This window comes from Bufo gargarizans, chromosome 3 (assembly GCF_014858855.1).
Source record: "Bufo gargarizans isolate SCDJY-AF-19 chromosome 3, ASM1485885v1, whole genome shotgun sequence".
NCBI classification, from domain to species: domain Eukaryota; kingdom Metazoa; phylum Chordata; class Amphibia; order Anura; family Bufonidae; genus Bufo; species Bufo gargarizans.
Window position 1 is genome coordinate 268,046,726 of NC_058082.1, and position 16,768 is coordinate 268,063,493.

Below are 16,768 nucleotides of genomic sequence, written 5' to 3' on the forward strand. Positions count from 1 at the left end.
ACAATAAAGGGTTAAAAAGAAATTAACCATATGAATATTATTCAGCAAAATAATTCATCAACCCTATTACATATAGCTCATCATTTCATATATATGAACACTTGATAAAACTAAATATAAAAAATTGTATAAAAAATATATAAAATGCAGTCCAAAGTGATTTAATTCCCAAATCAGTAATCACTGTTCCTTTTGTTAGTTCATGATTTTTCTAAATCAAAAGGTATTTTCATAATGAAGGCAGAAATTTCATTTTTCATGTGGTTGATCAGAGATTATGTTAATCAAACCCAGAAAAAAAAAAGGGTGAAAAAACATGATAAATGTACTGAATATACAAATGATAATAAATAAATAAATAACTTTCAATTCATCATGATTTACATTTATTGTGATGTTCTGTGGTTTATATTGTTATTCCTTGAGTATATTTCTTTCTGTTTGTTTAAGTGTCCTTTGGTTTAAACTGCTTGCATATAGTCTCTCTTATTGTGGAAACTAATACCAATAAGTAACGGTTTCCCCTTGATCTTTCACTTAGATCTATAATTTCCCTTGTTGCAACATAATATTCATAATGTTCATTCAGAGCATAAAATGAAATAAAGCGTGTTTGAATCGTGGTTGCTGTTAGGCAACTATGTTACCGCTTTGATGTCTTCAGCGGGAGCAGCTTTCACGGGTATCTATTCACATATAATGAGCGATGTATCCGCGATGTTTGCCTTTCCAGGCTATGGCGTCCCGTTTGCTTTTCTCTGGATTATTGGGTCGCTGCTGATTCTGGGCATTGATTACGCAGTTTCCCTGTTTCGTGGTTAAAGGGAACCTGCCATGTGGATATTTAATTATATTCTAACTAATTATATACAATCATTAACTACTAAAAAGTGCCTTAGATGTATTCACTTACTGGTGTGACAGATGGTTACCTCATAATATACACACAAAGATGCCACATGCCGCATGCGAATCAGCTGATTTGAGTCCAGGGTGATGTCATTGAGTCCAGCGTATATTTAATTCAGTGATATAGCCACTCCCCTGCCCACCTGCTGCTGATTCATATGGAAAATAACTGTCATTCAGCAGCAGGTAGGCGGGGAGAGTCAGGAGCTCATGAATATTCAGGACTCATTATCAGCTGGAGCTTTTTAATACAAGATGTTGGCAGATTGACTTGGTCAATTAAAGAAAGTGACCCAGAATTTTGCTAAGAGAATCAGTCACTTATTAATGTTGCCCTTAATTAGGACACCATAAAACTGGCGACAGGTTCCCTTTAAGTTATATTTATCGCTGCGTCTCGGTTTTAAATTATTTTAAAGATCTACCTAATATGCATTTAGTATATTCCCATATATAAATTCTATTGGATATATATATTCAATTTGTATATTTTGCTGTGGGTAATATTTAATAGGTACTCAGAAAAGAAGCCACATTTGCAGGCAGAATGCAGTCTAATAAGCATGTACTCGGTTGCAGCACCCTTGATATTAGACTTATCCTTTAATTAGTGCAAGAACTATAGAGTACAAAGTAGCTGCAACATGTCTTGTCATATGTCACACGTCATCACCTAAGACCCATCTACTAATATGAGAAACATCAGTAAACCTGCTATGAATGTATGTGTATCAGTAAAGCTGTGGAACATCTGACTGGGTTCCATGGCACACTGGTTATGATACTTTGCTCTTCAGGTATCACTGGCATGATGTATAGTATTAATGCATGCTCTGGCTGGTCATTCAGCATTCAGTACTTGATAGAAATGTAATTACGCATAATAATTAGTACTTTTCTAACAGGGAAAGGTATTATAAAATTAGAAGCCCCAAAGCATAAGTATTACCCCAAAAACAAATCTAGAATGTGAATAAAGTTTTACAGTAGATGTATGTTTACTTTTGGCTGGACATTTGTTGATTTGTGTGACTCAAGAACAGCTTTTCAAAACATTTTTTATTGATATTGCTAGCTTGTTAAAATATTGTATGGAATTGGTTTCATGACAAATTGGAGTGCTTAATGGACACATCCATAGTCCTCACCCAAGACAAAAAAATTATAGCTGGTTGACAATGCTTTGTAAACTCTTCTTCTGACAATAAACATTTTATCATAAAAATGATCTGTTTTCTAGCTCGGGTTTACTTGCAGATGGTTATGTCCCTTAACTTAATTCTCAGCTATTTTCTGGTGTCAATTGTGGGATATTAGGCTACTTTCACACTCACGTTTGGTGCGGATCCGTCATGGATCTGCACAGAAGGATCGGTTCAGATAATACAAACATCTGCATTCGCTCAGAATGGATCCGTTTGTATTATCTTTAACATAGCCAAGACAGAGCCGTCTTGAATACCATTGAAAGTCAAAGGAGGACGGATCAGTTTTCTATTGTGGCAGATTGTGTCATAGAAAACTGATCCGTCCCAATTGACTTACATCCATTTGTCTCATTTTCGTCAGACGGACACCAAAACGCTCCAAGCAGCGTTTTGGTGTCAGCCTCCAGAGCGGAATGCAGACTGAACTGATGCAAACTGATGCATTCTGAGAAGATCCTTTTCCATTCAGAATGCATTAGGGCAAAACTGATCTGTTTTGGCCCTGAACGGATCTCACAAACGGAAAGCCAACTGTGAAAGTAGCCTTATCCTCTACGCAGCTGAACATGGGCCTTCTTTTTCATTTGTTCTGAAAGTGCTTGAATTATTGTCAGGTTTAGAATAGTAACCTTCGAATTCAGAGCTATCTGCTTCTGCAAGATCCTAAAACATATTGAAACATTTGAATAGTGAAACAACATATTGAAGTCTGAGAACTTTGTAGAAATGCCTGGAAACGTAGATGATAAACCAGCCAAATGGCTGCCTTACTCCAAATTTGAAAGAGTTACCCAATCCTGAGGGCAAGATGAAAACTGGAGAGAATACAAATGCCTGAAGAGGTACCATATCTTTATAGAATGTTGTACTAGTGGATGAAAGAGTTACATTTTTAACCACTGCATCCAGTAACCAGTGAAAATGTTACAGATTTATGAACTTCAGCTCGGTCTTTGCCAACTGAGTCCATCTAGGAGATGAGTGTTCCCTTTCCAATGCACAACGCTCTGCAGTAAATATGTCAGCTGTATATTTACTCATTGCTTCCAGTTATTTCATTAGAAATGTAACATCTTAATTAGGATGTGTAGAAAACATTTACATAGGCAGTAAGGAGTGGGAGCAAACTAAACAGGAACACTAGTTCAATTGAGTATATGTCCACATGACATGTAAATTCAGCAGAAAACAAAACATGAAAAAGTCAGTAGAAAAAAAGACTAGAAAAAAAAACACCAAATCCATGACAAACCTGCATAAGTTACATGAGAATTTGTTGTGGATTTTGCTTTGGATCTCATACTAGGCATTGCAATGGGTTCAACATAAATTGCCAGGTGCATGCAGCTCAATTTTCTCAATTTGGTAATATCTCATCCACTTTGTTTTTACTGTCATTCGCTGCTGATTCTGCCCCAGAAAATCCTGACAGAAAGTCTATAGCATATTCCCCCTACCTGAACATACTCTAAAACAGCCCCTTCCAATATCATGTTCCTACCTAACCAATATTTTTTTTATACAATTGTTTAGTTTTGGAAGCAAAGGATATACTTCTGTATCACTTGGATTTGCCTTTATTTTTATTATATATTTTTTCTCATGATGGTTTTGCAATGTTGTTATATTCTCACATTATCACTTCATCATTACTGCTTAATAGATATACATTATAAGCTAAAGGGATTTTCACAACAAATTAGTGAGGTTTTTCTACATGGCTGCACAAAAGCACATAGCTTCTAACTAAAATATGTGATTTTCATTACTTTCAGACCATTCAGAAAATGCAAACTCTTAGCACAAGAGGAGACCCATTAACCATAATAATATAAAATTAGTCTCTAAAGGGAAATTATCCATTCAGTTTTAGAATATAGGCATGTATTACCTATTTTATGTTAGTATTAAAGATGAGTAAAATATAGCATCATTTTGCTTAAAATGTCTTTCATTTGTATTATGTACAACATTTTAATATGAGTGATACATCATATTATAGGGATTTTCCGGGAATATTAACTAAGGGAAGGCCGCTAGCCTGCATCGACTGCTGAAAAATTCATACAGAACTTAACTCATTGACCGCAACAGTGCACTCAGACCTAAAAATAGAGGAATGGGAGAAAGCGAGCAGTACCAGAGTGGCAAGGAGCACATATGTATGACATTTTCAGGAGGCAATGCAGACTAGGGATCTTCCCTGGATAGTTAATATTTCCAGAAAACTCCTTTAAAGAGGACTTGTCATCACAAAATGCAATGCAATCTGAAAGCACCATGTTATAGAGCGGGAAAAGATGGGCAGATTGATATGTATTTTTGTGGGAAAAGATGCAGTAAAACTTGTAATTTTTCACATTTACATCTGCAGCCTTTTAAATACCTACTGGTACTGGAGGGAGGTGTTATCAGTGACTGACAGCTATATCTTATGCGCACTTATACATTACAAATTACAGGTTTTACTGAATATTTTTCCATAAAACTATACAGTATATCAATCTGCTTAGCTTTTCCAGCTCTATAACATGGTACTATTAGATTGCATTGCATTCTGTGGTCACGGATCCTGTTTAAGGCAATATAAAAAAACATAAATTATAAATAAACATTTGTTTGGAAGAACAAGATATAAGGGTTAAAATACAAGTTCACAGAAATATGCAATAAGAATGCATACATATGTAGAACCTGGAATCTTTAACTGCACAGAGTAATTAATTTTTTTGAATCCTATTGCACCTCAGATCATTTATAAAACAACTGATGTTTTCTGTTTTTAGGTTTATCAAAATCACTTGGGCTGATTGAAGGGTATGGTGGCCGTGGTAAAGGTGGGCTTCCAGCTACACTTACCCCTGAAGAAGAAGAGAAAGCCAAAGGACCACATGAAAAGTATGGCTACAATTCCTACCTCAGTGAGAAAATTTCACTGGATCGGGCTATACCAGACTATAGACCAACTAAGTAAGTAATACTGACCCCAATGCTTTTGAAAGCATGGAAGCACATTTAATAATTAGACTTTGCAATGGTGGTGGATTGCCAAAGTAATGTAGAGGCGCAATTCTGAATGTAAGACAGCTTCTTGACCAGGCATAGATAATGATGAATGACGCTGATGAATGAGGCAGGCCTGTTGATCTGTCCCCTCGTCCATGCTGCAACCCCTTTTTTAAACCTGGCATGAGCAGGGAAGAAGTCGCAGATTCTGCCAAAATATGTCATGCAACAAAATCTGCCCCATGGTATATATCTGTTCATAAATGTCCCCCATTGTACACATAATTGCCACAGTTCAAAATTTATTGGGACGAATGTACTCATCCGTCAGATATTTAGACAATGTAAACTTATACTAGACGGTCTATCTATGCACCACATTTCTCACATTGATGCTGGAAAATAAACTTGCTGCATCTTAAGACATGTTAGACACCTTTGTATAACTTTATTTATTGATTGGTTTACTTTCTAGGGTACCTACTTTCTTTCCTCTAGAAAAAGTATCCTTCAGTGAAGGATCCCACTTCTCATTGTATTACATGGATGCCCATTATATTTTATTTGGTTGCAGTATGTCTATGAAACTACATCAAAAGTGCTAAGCACCAAGACTTGAACAGCTTATCTTCCAAGAACTGACCAGACAAAAAGTCATTACGGTGGCATTGGTTACCAACTACTCGACCCCTTAACCAATACCTACCTGGTCTGCTGCATCAACCCAACCTTCTTCCTGCCCCTGGCCCCTAACCACCCCTCCTGAGTCCCCCCCAATAAGACTCGGACAACAAGTTGGATTTATTTGGCCACAGCAGCCGTTTATTATAAAATTAAGAAATAACCAAAAATATAACTTTTAACATAACCATTTTCCCAATTCCTTCATTCATATGCAACCGCATATACCACCTAAATGTACCTAATACAGAGGGAGATCCTTGGAGCCCCAAAACAACAGAGATCCCCGTCGTGAAGGGCCATCTTGCTTCCAGCTGTTGATTCCAGCTCAGAGGCACCACTGATGGCCCCCTAATTCCAGCCACAATCGACTTGCCTCCAACCGTGGGGCCCTCCCATCCTCACCACTTGATATTATCTCCAACTCAGTGGCGTACCGCCCATAGAGGCAGACCACGCCACTGCTATGGGGCCCGCGGCACTGGGGGGCCCGCAGCGCAGATAAGGCCCCGCCCACACTACTTGGCCCCGCCCACTCATGACCTGCAGCCGGCTATGCAGCTGCTTTTCTCCCCAGGGCCCAGCCCCAACATCAACTCATCATCGCAATCGCCGCGCCGCCCCCCCATGTTTAGCTGAATCGCCTCCCAGAGGCGTGGCTAAGTCCTCAACACCCGCCCCCCTCCTCAGCGCCGCGCTCTGCAAACACCCGATCCTCCTCTCGTCGGCGTCCCAAATCCCGCGCAGGCAGCTGTTGCCCTCAGCCGTATTATCAGAGCGCAGGCAATCACCGGCACTGCACCTGCGCGGGATTTGGGACGCCGACGAGAGGAGGATCGGGTGCAGAGCGCGGCGCTGAGGAGGGGGGCGGGTGTTGAGGACTTAGCCGCGCCTCTGGGAGACGATTCAGCTAAACATGGAGGCGTTAGTAGTTTTCATATTTAGGCGGGCACGGCACTTCAGAGGGGTACCGTTCCTGGGCACCGTGGAGAAAGAAAAACGCCCCTCTGGGCTCCAGTCCTTACAGCGTCATTTGCATATCCTAAGAATCGATTTTTAGAAGAAAGGACAAGACTGACATGGAAAAGAAGAACACAGATGGAAAAAAGGTACTTTATTAAACATGGATCCATGAGTACCTTTTTTCCATCTGTCTTGTTCTTTTGATTGTGAGTCTTGTCATTTCTTCAAAAAATCGATTCTTATGATATGTAAATGAAGCTGTAAGGAGCCCAGAGGGGCGTTATTCTTTCTCCACGGTGCCCAGGAACGCCCCTCTGAAGTGCCGTGCCCGCCTAAGTTTGAAAACTAATAACGCCTCCAAGTTCATCTAAATCGCCTCCCAGAGGCGCGGCTAAGTGCTCAACACCCCCCCTCCTCAGTGCCGCGCTCTGCGGCAAACACCCCGATCCTCCTCTCGCCGGCATCCCAAATCCCGCGCAGGCGCAGTGCCGTCAGTCATCTTATCATAGCGCAGGCAATCGCCGGCACTGCGCCTGCGCGGGATTTGGGATGCCAGCGAGAGGAGGATCGGATTTGGGAGGCAATTTAGATGAACTTGGAGGCGTTATTAGTTTTCAAATTTAGCCGGGCATGGCACTTCAGAGGGGCGTTCCTGGGCACAGTGGAGAAAGAATAACACCCCTCTGGGCTCCTTACAGCGTCATTTACATATCATAAGAATCGATTTTTTGAAGAAATGACAAGACTCACAATCAAAAGAACAAGACAGATGGAAAACAGGTACTCTGTTAAACATGGATTCATGAAAAAAAAATTGGGTTTAAATTGCTAGTGACAGATTCCCTTTAAGGCTACTTTCACACTTGCGTTCAGAGCGGATCCGTCTGGTGTCTGCACAGACGGATCCGCACCTATAATGCAAACGCTTAGATCCGTTCAGAACGGATCCGTTTGCATTAACATGAACAAAAAAAAAAAAACATTTTTTTTTTTGTTCATGATAGTGCAAACGGATCCGTTTTGACTTTACATTGAAAGTCAATGGGGGACGGATCCGTTTGAAAATTGAGCCATACTGTGTCAACTTCAAACGGATCCGTCCCCATTGACTTACATTGTAAGTCTGGACGGATCCGTTTGCCTCCGCACGGCCAGGCGGACACCCGAACGCTGCAAGCAGCGTTCAGGTGTCTGCCTGCTGAGTGGAGCGGAGGACAGACCGAGCCATACTGATGCATTCTGAGCGGATCCGCATCCACTCAGAATGCATTAGGGCTGGACGGATCCGTTCGGTGCCGCTTGTGAGAGCCTTCAAACGGAACTCACAAGCGGAGACCCGAACGCAAGTGTGAAAGTAGCCTAACATGGCACCCCAAATAAGGAGACCTGCAGGCTGCAGCAGATATCCCATGTGACAGGTCACCCCCAGGAAACCCCTAACAGTTTCTGTAGGTCATGTATAAATTTATTTAATGGGGGTGTGGCATGGGAGGAGCAAGGTCAGGAAGTGGGAGGGGCCATGGTGGGTAGTGGGCGGGGTTAAGGGGCCCAATTCAGATTTTTGCTATGGGGCCCAGTGATTCCTCTGTACGCCTCTGCTCCAACTCCAAGGACCCCCCCTGCCACTGACGCGCAGCCTTGATCCCTAAAGACTGCACGTCCCACCAAACTCTCAAAGCCACCTCAATTCCATCCTGTAAGACAAGGCTCCACATGTCCGTCCCCACTGCATTTAAGTGCACCCCATCAGACCACCAAAAGGCCCCAACGCCCCTTTTCCAACTCAGAGTGCCTCACCACCACAGCGCCATTTCTTGCCATAAAACGCCCTATAGCACCGTTAACCTTAACCCGGGCTCTATTTACACCCTCCACTGACCGAGCCGCCCTCCACTTCTTCCTCAGAACTATGGCCTACTATACTGTAACCATTCCAGGGAACAGCGACCATAACCTCAAAAGGTCAAACTTCACATCCGTTACCAGTTCATGGAATGGGCGTGCACCCAAATCATTCCCCCCCAAGTGCAAAACTAGCACATCCTGTGCCCTGTACTGCCAAACAATCGTGTGAAACTCGGGCAGAACTTCCCCCCCAAACCATTCCCCGTCGACTAATCCATCTTACCAAAGCCTCCAAATGACTAAAACCAAGTTGCCGGCCATCAGGCCAGGCTGCCGCCCGATCGGCTCCCCAGAATACAAAGGAATGTCCCAAAATCCATACGAGAGCCGGCCCAGCACCTGAAACGAGAAAACCAAACAACAAGAAGCAAGGAAAAACAGGCACACTAACCAACCCTACCGTAACCTCGCGCTCTATCCATACGAACGTATGACCTGAAACAAATCGACTCCCAGCGGCCTATCCTCTTAATCACCTCATCCACTAACCCCTACCTTGCCGCCTCTGTAGCGGCACCTATTCTGAACGAGTGGCCTGAGTATCCCTCCTGGCTTAACCCTAACTGACCCAAACATTTCCTAAACACTGCTATAATGTGATACCTGGACAAGAATGAACCATCTGCATGCACCAATAAAGACGCAACCCCACCCTTTCTGACCAAACTAAACACCTGCAAACAGCGCACTGGACACATGATGCACCCAGATATCCCAAAGAGCACTACCCGGCACCCTCCTTCCCTGTCCATTTTTGAACTATGAATAAGGAACTCTACTCTATCTGGAAACAGATTCACATCATCCCCCTCTCCAACCACCAGCGTGCCCGACCGATGGAGCATCCAACTCCCTCAAACGCAGCGCCCCGAAAAAGGCTAACGAGAAGGCCAATTGAAACAACCGCACCTCACACTCCGAACTGCACACTTGCCCCAACTGCACCCCCAACAGCACCAACAACTCAAAAGACACTGGACGTCTGCAATTGACCCCCACACGCAACCTAAACACGCTTTTTAACACCCGCGCCACCCAAAAAGATTTTGTGAAATATTTAATCTGCCTCAATCTAAATCCGAATTCTAACCCAGCCACATAACCATTGATTTTACTCCCCGTCCACCCCTCCTCCTTGGCCTAAGATTAACAGAGCGGAGCCTCCAAGTCCACGTCCATCACGCCTAGCCTAACACACCAATCCTCCGAACACCTCCAAGCCTTCATGTACAACCCCCACATACTGGGTTCCAAAGATGTTTGGATCAGCCCCGCCACTGCTCCTCCAGCAGCTCCCACAGACAACTCTGGCAGCCCAACCCCTCCTCCTCCGCTTCTGGAGCCAACCGCCGGAAACGGTCCCACTGCAAACGAGAAAGAGTGTGCAATGCAGCAATGCAGTTGTCAACCCCGGGTACATGCACCGCCACCACCCATGCATTGATGGACAAGCACTCCAAAATCAAACGCTGAAGGAGCCGTACCACCAAAGGGGACGAAGCTGAGAACCCGTTAATCGATTTAACCACTCCCATGTTATCGCAGTGAAACCTCACCTTTTTGTCCCAAAACACTTCCCCCCACAGCAATACTGCAACCACAATGGGGAAAAGCTCCAACAGAGCCATATTCTTCACCCAACCCCTCTCTACCAAAGCCGCGGGCCACCTCCCCGCGCACCATTGCCCACCACAGTACACACCATGCCCACCATCTCCAGCCGCATCCGAATAAAGCTCAAAATCAAACGACTCCACTGTGTCCCCTATAAATAACGAACGACCATTGTACTGATCAAGAAAAGAGCCCCAAACCTGCAAATCCTCCCGTGATTCCCTCCCCAACCGTACAAAATGCATAGGTGAGACAATCCCAGCTGTTGCCTCGGCCAGCCTTCTACAGAAAACCCTCCCCATGGGCATAATCCTTCAAGCAAAGTTAAGCTTACCCAGGAGAGACTGGAGCTGACATAACCTAATCCTCTGTGACCTCTGAGCCCTCCCCACTTCCTCCTTCAAATCCGTCAATTTGTCTAACATAACGTACACTGCATCCGCAAGGTATCTATCACAATCCCCAGAAAGCTTAACTCCGTGGTCGGCCCCACGGTCTTTTCTGCCGCTAAATGGATCCCAAACGCTTTGAATATACACTCTAGTGTGTGCAGCAGCAAGAAACAACAGCGTGAATCTGGCGGTCCAATACACAAAAAATCTGACTTCTGCTGACTTGTCTCAGATGGAGTAGCCCTAGGTATAGCAAATTCATGCAGTGTAATAGTATGTTTAGTAATAAAAAGTTCAAAACAGCTAAGAAAAAAAAAGGAACAGAGTGTAGGCATAAAGTGATACCCAGTATACAGACGTGGACAAAATTGTTGGTACCCTTTGGTCAATGAAAGAAAAAGTCACAATGGTCACAGAAATAACTTTAATCTGACAAAAGTAATAATAAATTAAAATTCTATAAATGTTAACCAATGAAAGTCAGACATTGTTTTTCAACCATGCTTCAACAGAATTATGTAAAAAAATAAACTCATGAAACAGGCATGGACAAAAATGATGGTACCCCTAGAAAACACAGAACATAATGTGACCAAAGGGACATGTTAATTCAAGGTGTGTCCACTAATTAGCATCACAGGTGTCTACAACCTTGTAATCAGCCATTGGGCCTATATATATGGCTCCAGGTAATCACTGTGTTGTTTGGTGATATGGTGTGTACCACACTCGACATGGACCAGAGGAAGCAAAGGAAAGAGCTGTCTCAAGAGATCAGAAAGAAAATTATAGACAAGCATGTTAAAGGTAAAGGCTATAAGACCATCTCCAAGCAACTAGATGTTCCTGTGAGTACAGTTGCACATATTATTCATAAGTTTAAGATCCATGGGACTGTAGCCAACCTCCCTGGACGTGGCCGCAGGAGGAAAATTGATGACAAATCTAAGAGACGGATAATCCGAATGGTAACAAAAGAGCCTAGAAAGACTTCTAAAGAGATTCAAGGTGAACTTCATGCTCAAGGAACATCAGTGTCAGATCGCACCATCCGTCGTTGTTTGAGCCAAAGTGGACTACATGGGAGACGACCAAGGAGGACACCATTGTTGAAAACGAATCATAAAAAAGCAAGACTGGAATATGCCAAACTACATGTTGACAAGCCACAAAGCTTCTGGGAGAATGTCCTGTGGACAGATGAGACAAAAATCGAAGTTTTTGCCAAGGCACATCAGCTGTATGTTCACAGACGAAAAAATGAAGCATATCAAGAAAAGAACACTGTCCCTACTGTGAAACATGGAGGAGGCTCTGTTATGTTCTGGGGCTGCTTTGCTGCGTCTGGCACAGGGTGTCTTGAATCTGTGCAGGGTACAATGAAATCTCAAGACTATCAAGGAATTCTAGAGAGAAATGTACTAGCCAGTGTCAGAAAGCTTGGTCTCAGTCGCAGGTCATGGGTCTTGCAACAGGACAATGACCCAAAACACACCGCTAAAAACACCCAAGAATGGCTAAGAGGAAAAAATTGGACTATTCTAAAGTGGCCTTCTATGAGCCCTGACCTCAATCCTATTGAGCATCTTTGGAAGGAGCTGAAACATGCAGTCTGGAAAAGGCACCCTTCAAACCGGACACAACTGGAGCAGTTTGCTCATGAGGAGTGGGCCAAAATACCTGCTGAGAGGTGCAGATGTCTCATTGACAGTTACAGGAAGCGTTTGATTGCAGTGATTGCCTCAAAAGGTTGCGCAACAAAATATTAAGTTAGGGGTACCATCATTTTTGTCCATGCCTGTTTCATGAGTTTATTTTTTTACATAATTCTGTTGAAGCATGGTTGAAAAACAATGTCTGACTTTCATTGGTTAACATTTATAGAATTTTAATTTATTATTACTTTTGTCAGATTAAAGTTATTTCTGTGACCATTGTGACTTTTTCTTTCATTGACCAAAGGGTACCAACAATTTTGTCCACGTCTGTATATCAGGTTCCAGCCTGAGGCCTGCGAGTGGAACTAATTGACCATGTCAGGATGGTACAACACAAGTTTTCAGAGGTGGATAAAAGTAGTGTATAATCACAAAAAGAAATTCTGCCCAGCACTTCCTCAGGTAGAAGTAGTTTTTATTGCGAAAACATAAAAATAAAAACTATCAAATCCAAGTCATGTGTTTCCCTTAGTTAGTGAAAGGAAACAGAAGAGCTCCAAAACACTGGATTTTATTGCCTGTGAAGGTTCTCATTTATCCAGGTCATGGTATATCTGTAAAGAATACAGTTGCCTTGATTTATTCTTTACAGATATACTGGATTTTATTGTTTTTAGATTTATGTTTTTATCACAATAAAAACTACTTCAAACTGCAAGAGGAAGTGCTGTTCAGAATTTATTTTGGGGATTCCCCTGCACTACTTTTATCCACCTCTGCACCTAATAATAAAAATTGTCTGAACAAATTTTCTGGGACCCTGAGCAAACCAAATAAGTAGGGGCACTTACCACAGTTCTTACCTGATAGCTAAGATAGTTAATAGGCCAATCTGTCTCTTTAAAGCAATTCTCCTCACAGTGCACTTCTGTAGCTGAATCCTGCACAAGCATCCAGGCATGGGGTGTACCACTTATTCTTTTTGCAATGCAACCTCAGGGTGGACCCGAACATGAGATACTATACTCTGCACCTTTTTTGAACGGGTTATCAAACTTGCATTGTACACTTCCACAATGTCCTCTGTGGAATGTAGATAGTTTCTCCTATGCTGGTAATCAATCTGATCCTTAAGTGTGTCGAGGCACAGTTAGAACTTAAATTCTTTAACACGTGGCAATGGAGATGCAGTACTCCTTTTTCCCCCCAAAGAACTTCTCTCTATACCTCCTCCTTTCAAATCTAGCATGCTTTTTGCAAATTTCTTTTCTGGCTTCATTTTGGCTGGTACCTAATGCAGGGATGGCTCTTCATCCAGCTACCACACTTAGCATGCGCTCTGTCTCTTTGCTCTTAGACTCACACACTCATTTATACTAGACACTGGGCTGATCACTTCTCCTCTCTATATAGTGAGGGTAACACCAACCTCATCTACTGATGGATATGAGTACATTCTATTAACGCCTTGCATGCAATTAAGATCGTAAATGCATATACCACAAAAAATATATATTTGTAGCATAGTGCTGATCTGCAGTGGGAAGCGGCACTTACAGCTCCTTTGCCAGCAATCTCTTGGCACCATCCTTGGCACTTTCTCACAGAACATGAATCCACTCTCCTAGATATAAGACATTGCAGCTATGAGATATTGCTGAGAATGTCAGGAAATTTATTGTGTCCAGCAGGATTGTAGTCATTAGTGTTATACATGACACCCATTGTTCACATTTCCAACAGCTCTGCTTGAGAGTCCATTCAGGGAACCTGGTGCCCTTGCAACAGTTTTTCTCCTCCTGAAGCTGCCTATGTATGTGTATCTCAAATTTTCTTTTGCATGATATTTTGGTTAATTTTTGCTAACGTGTTCTGTTAAATATTTTCCATTTCATGAGTCACTGAACTGATCTTAAGAGTCAAATCTATTATATTATTGACACTGGTAAAATATTCCATACCACTTTGTATTCATTTCAGTGATATGTAAAATGAACTGAAGTAGAAGAGTAATTGATAGATATAATAAGCATTAGTTATGGTTGGATGAAAATGTGTTTGTTACTGATCCACAGACCAGAAGCTAGCTAAATGGAAAACACAGCTGTGGCCTCTGTAGCCTGCATTCTACCTATATGTGTCTGGAAAGGCAATCCCTATTAGACTTTATGCTTCACGGTTTTATTTCACCTGCTGTTAAGCAAACAATTGAAATTGAAGTAACAGGCATGGCTGCATTAAATTGGAGATCATTGTTATGTTAAATTGCTCTCAAAATGAAGAAGTTGGTGAAAGTAATGAAAGTTTTGTTTGTCTTGATCTTCCACTAGTCAGCATCTTAACTTCTTATAACCATATCAAGGGCCAATTTATGGATTTTGATGGGGCATTCCCATCATTGGCATTAAAGGCATGTCCACAAGATATATATAACTGATAAGTCCTGGACCAAAACGTTGACTTAGCAGACAGAAATTCTCATGGATGTAAATGGAGGGTGCTGAACTCAAGGGCAGTCACCACTCCTTTGATGTCAATGATAAAAGCTGCTGCTAGTGACCTCTTTGATCAATAAATTGGAACATGACATTAAAAAGAAAATACATTTCAGGATAAGGTTAGGTTCACATCATCATTTAATATTCTGTTCTTTTGATCCAAGCAAAAAAAAAAAAGAGCATCCGTTGTACTTATTTTCCATCTGTGTTTGTCAGTTCCATCTGAGATACATCAGATGGAAGAAAAAGTCCTGCTTGGAACACTGTTTCTCCCATCACAAATAACAGATCTCTGACAGAACTGACAAAAAAGGATGCAAAATGAGAAAAATGGATGCTCAAAATAAAGGATGTATTTTTTTACTGTTCATCTGATGGATCAGAAGAAAGGAAAACTAAACAGTAACGTGAACCTGGCCTTACTATGCCTTCTATAAGAATGTATTCATTTGTTTTTATCTAAGAATGATAGGTCATACTAAGTCATGTAGATGATACTGTATAATGAGTATATCATATTTGAATTTGAGAAGGATTTATTTTTCCCTAACATGCAGTAAATTGGCTTCTACCTCATGGGTGTTGTGTGGCTTCCTCTGAATCAGCATTCCAGGATAATAGCCTGAACTAGATGGATGGATGTCTTTTTTTAGCCCTGCAAACCATATACTATATGTTAATATAAATTGCAATGCAGATGTAAAGTACAATGAAATAATGATCTGTTTTTTAAAGCAAATGAAGCAGTTTGAGAACATTCAGTATGTTTAAAATGAATGCTAAGGTATCAAGTGATCTTTCTTTTAGAATGCCACAGGAAACAGTCTAGAGCATGTCTATTTTGAACTAGCTTGGATAGAGAAATAATAAAAAATGTTTAAATGTAATGAAGCAGAGACAAACATTGCACATCTATTAAATAAGAAAATGAGTGGCTCACTGATTAAGTGGAAATGGCTGTAGGGTCGAGTGCACAAGTATAATCCTGTACACTCAGGATACTAATTAAAACTAGGAAAAACTGTAGACTGGTACTCCACATGCCGCAATAATGGAGATGAATTATTGCTTATATCTAATAAGTCAACTATGTTTGGAGTATATATTGGTAGGATATATATATATATATATATATATATATATATATATATATATATATATAATAAATGTGGGTCTGTAGTATGACTGTACAGATTATTCTGGATATACAGCAGGCAATACATGTTTTATTCACTGCTATAGGTGAATGAATCCATATGGCATATAGTAATATACGGTACATTCTGTGTCAGATTTTACTCACAGTACCACAGTCTAACTTCTTAGTGACCACACACATTTTTTTTTAAATTGCATTCCAAGAGCTATAACGTTTTTGTTTTTTCATCAATGTACTTTTGTGAGGTCTTAATTTTTGCAGGACAAGTTATAGTTTTTAATGCACCATTTTGGATACGTGTAATGATTGATTAAAGCCAGATGTTTAGCTAAAACCCCCTTTGTTTACATCAGTAAAAAGGCATATTAATGGTCACTAAAAGGCTAATGTGATTTGGCCTTTGTAGCGACTGTGAGTTAGACCGCTTGTACAGTACTACACCGTATAGTACTCCGGGATATGATTCTGCTGTACCTGTTGTCACTGCACTCTGAATATAAATGTAGTATTCATTCTTCTTCAGCTGCTTGTATTGCACAATTAAGACATTATCCTATGGTACTGAGCACCTAGTACATTGCTACAAGACAGCAGGTAGATACAGCAGCAAATGAAGGCGTTACTGCATCACAGCATCTGGATCAAAAGAAGTTTAACATCACTGCAAAAAATTTGCATTATCACCACGAATTTTAATGAAGGGTCGATAGTAGCATATCAGAGCATGTAGTTCAAACACGTTTCACTGCAAAAACTGCATTATTATCATTGTAAA

The 16,768-nt window shown here is 41.3% G+C and overlaps 1 protein-coding gene across 3 annotated transcripts in view; it reads left to right on the plus strand.

Moving 5' to 3' along the window:
* GALNT17 (polypeptide N-acetylgalactosaminyltransferase 17) overlaps positions 1 to 16,768 on the plus strand; it is a 564,215-nt gene that overhangs the window by 124,729 nt on the left and 422,718 nt on the right. For all 3 annotated transcript variants that reach the window (XM_044286562.1, XM_044286561.1, XM_044286563.1), the window contains one exon: positions 4,904 to 5,087. In XM_044286562.1, coding sequence (XP_044142497.1) covers positions 4,904 to 5,087 — 184 coding nt within the window. The remainder of the gene's footprint in view (positions 1 to 4,903; positions 5,088 to 16,768) is intronic.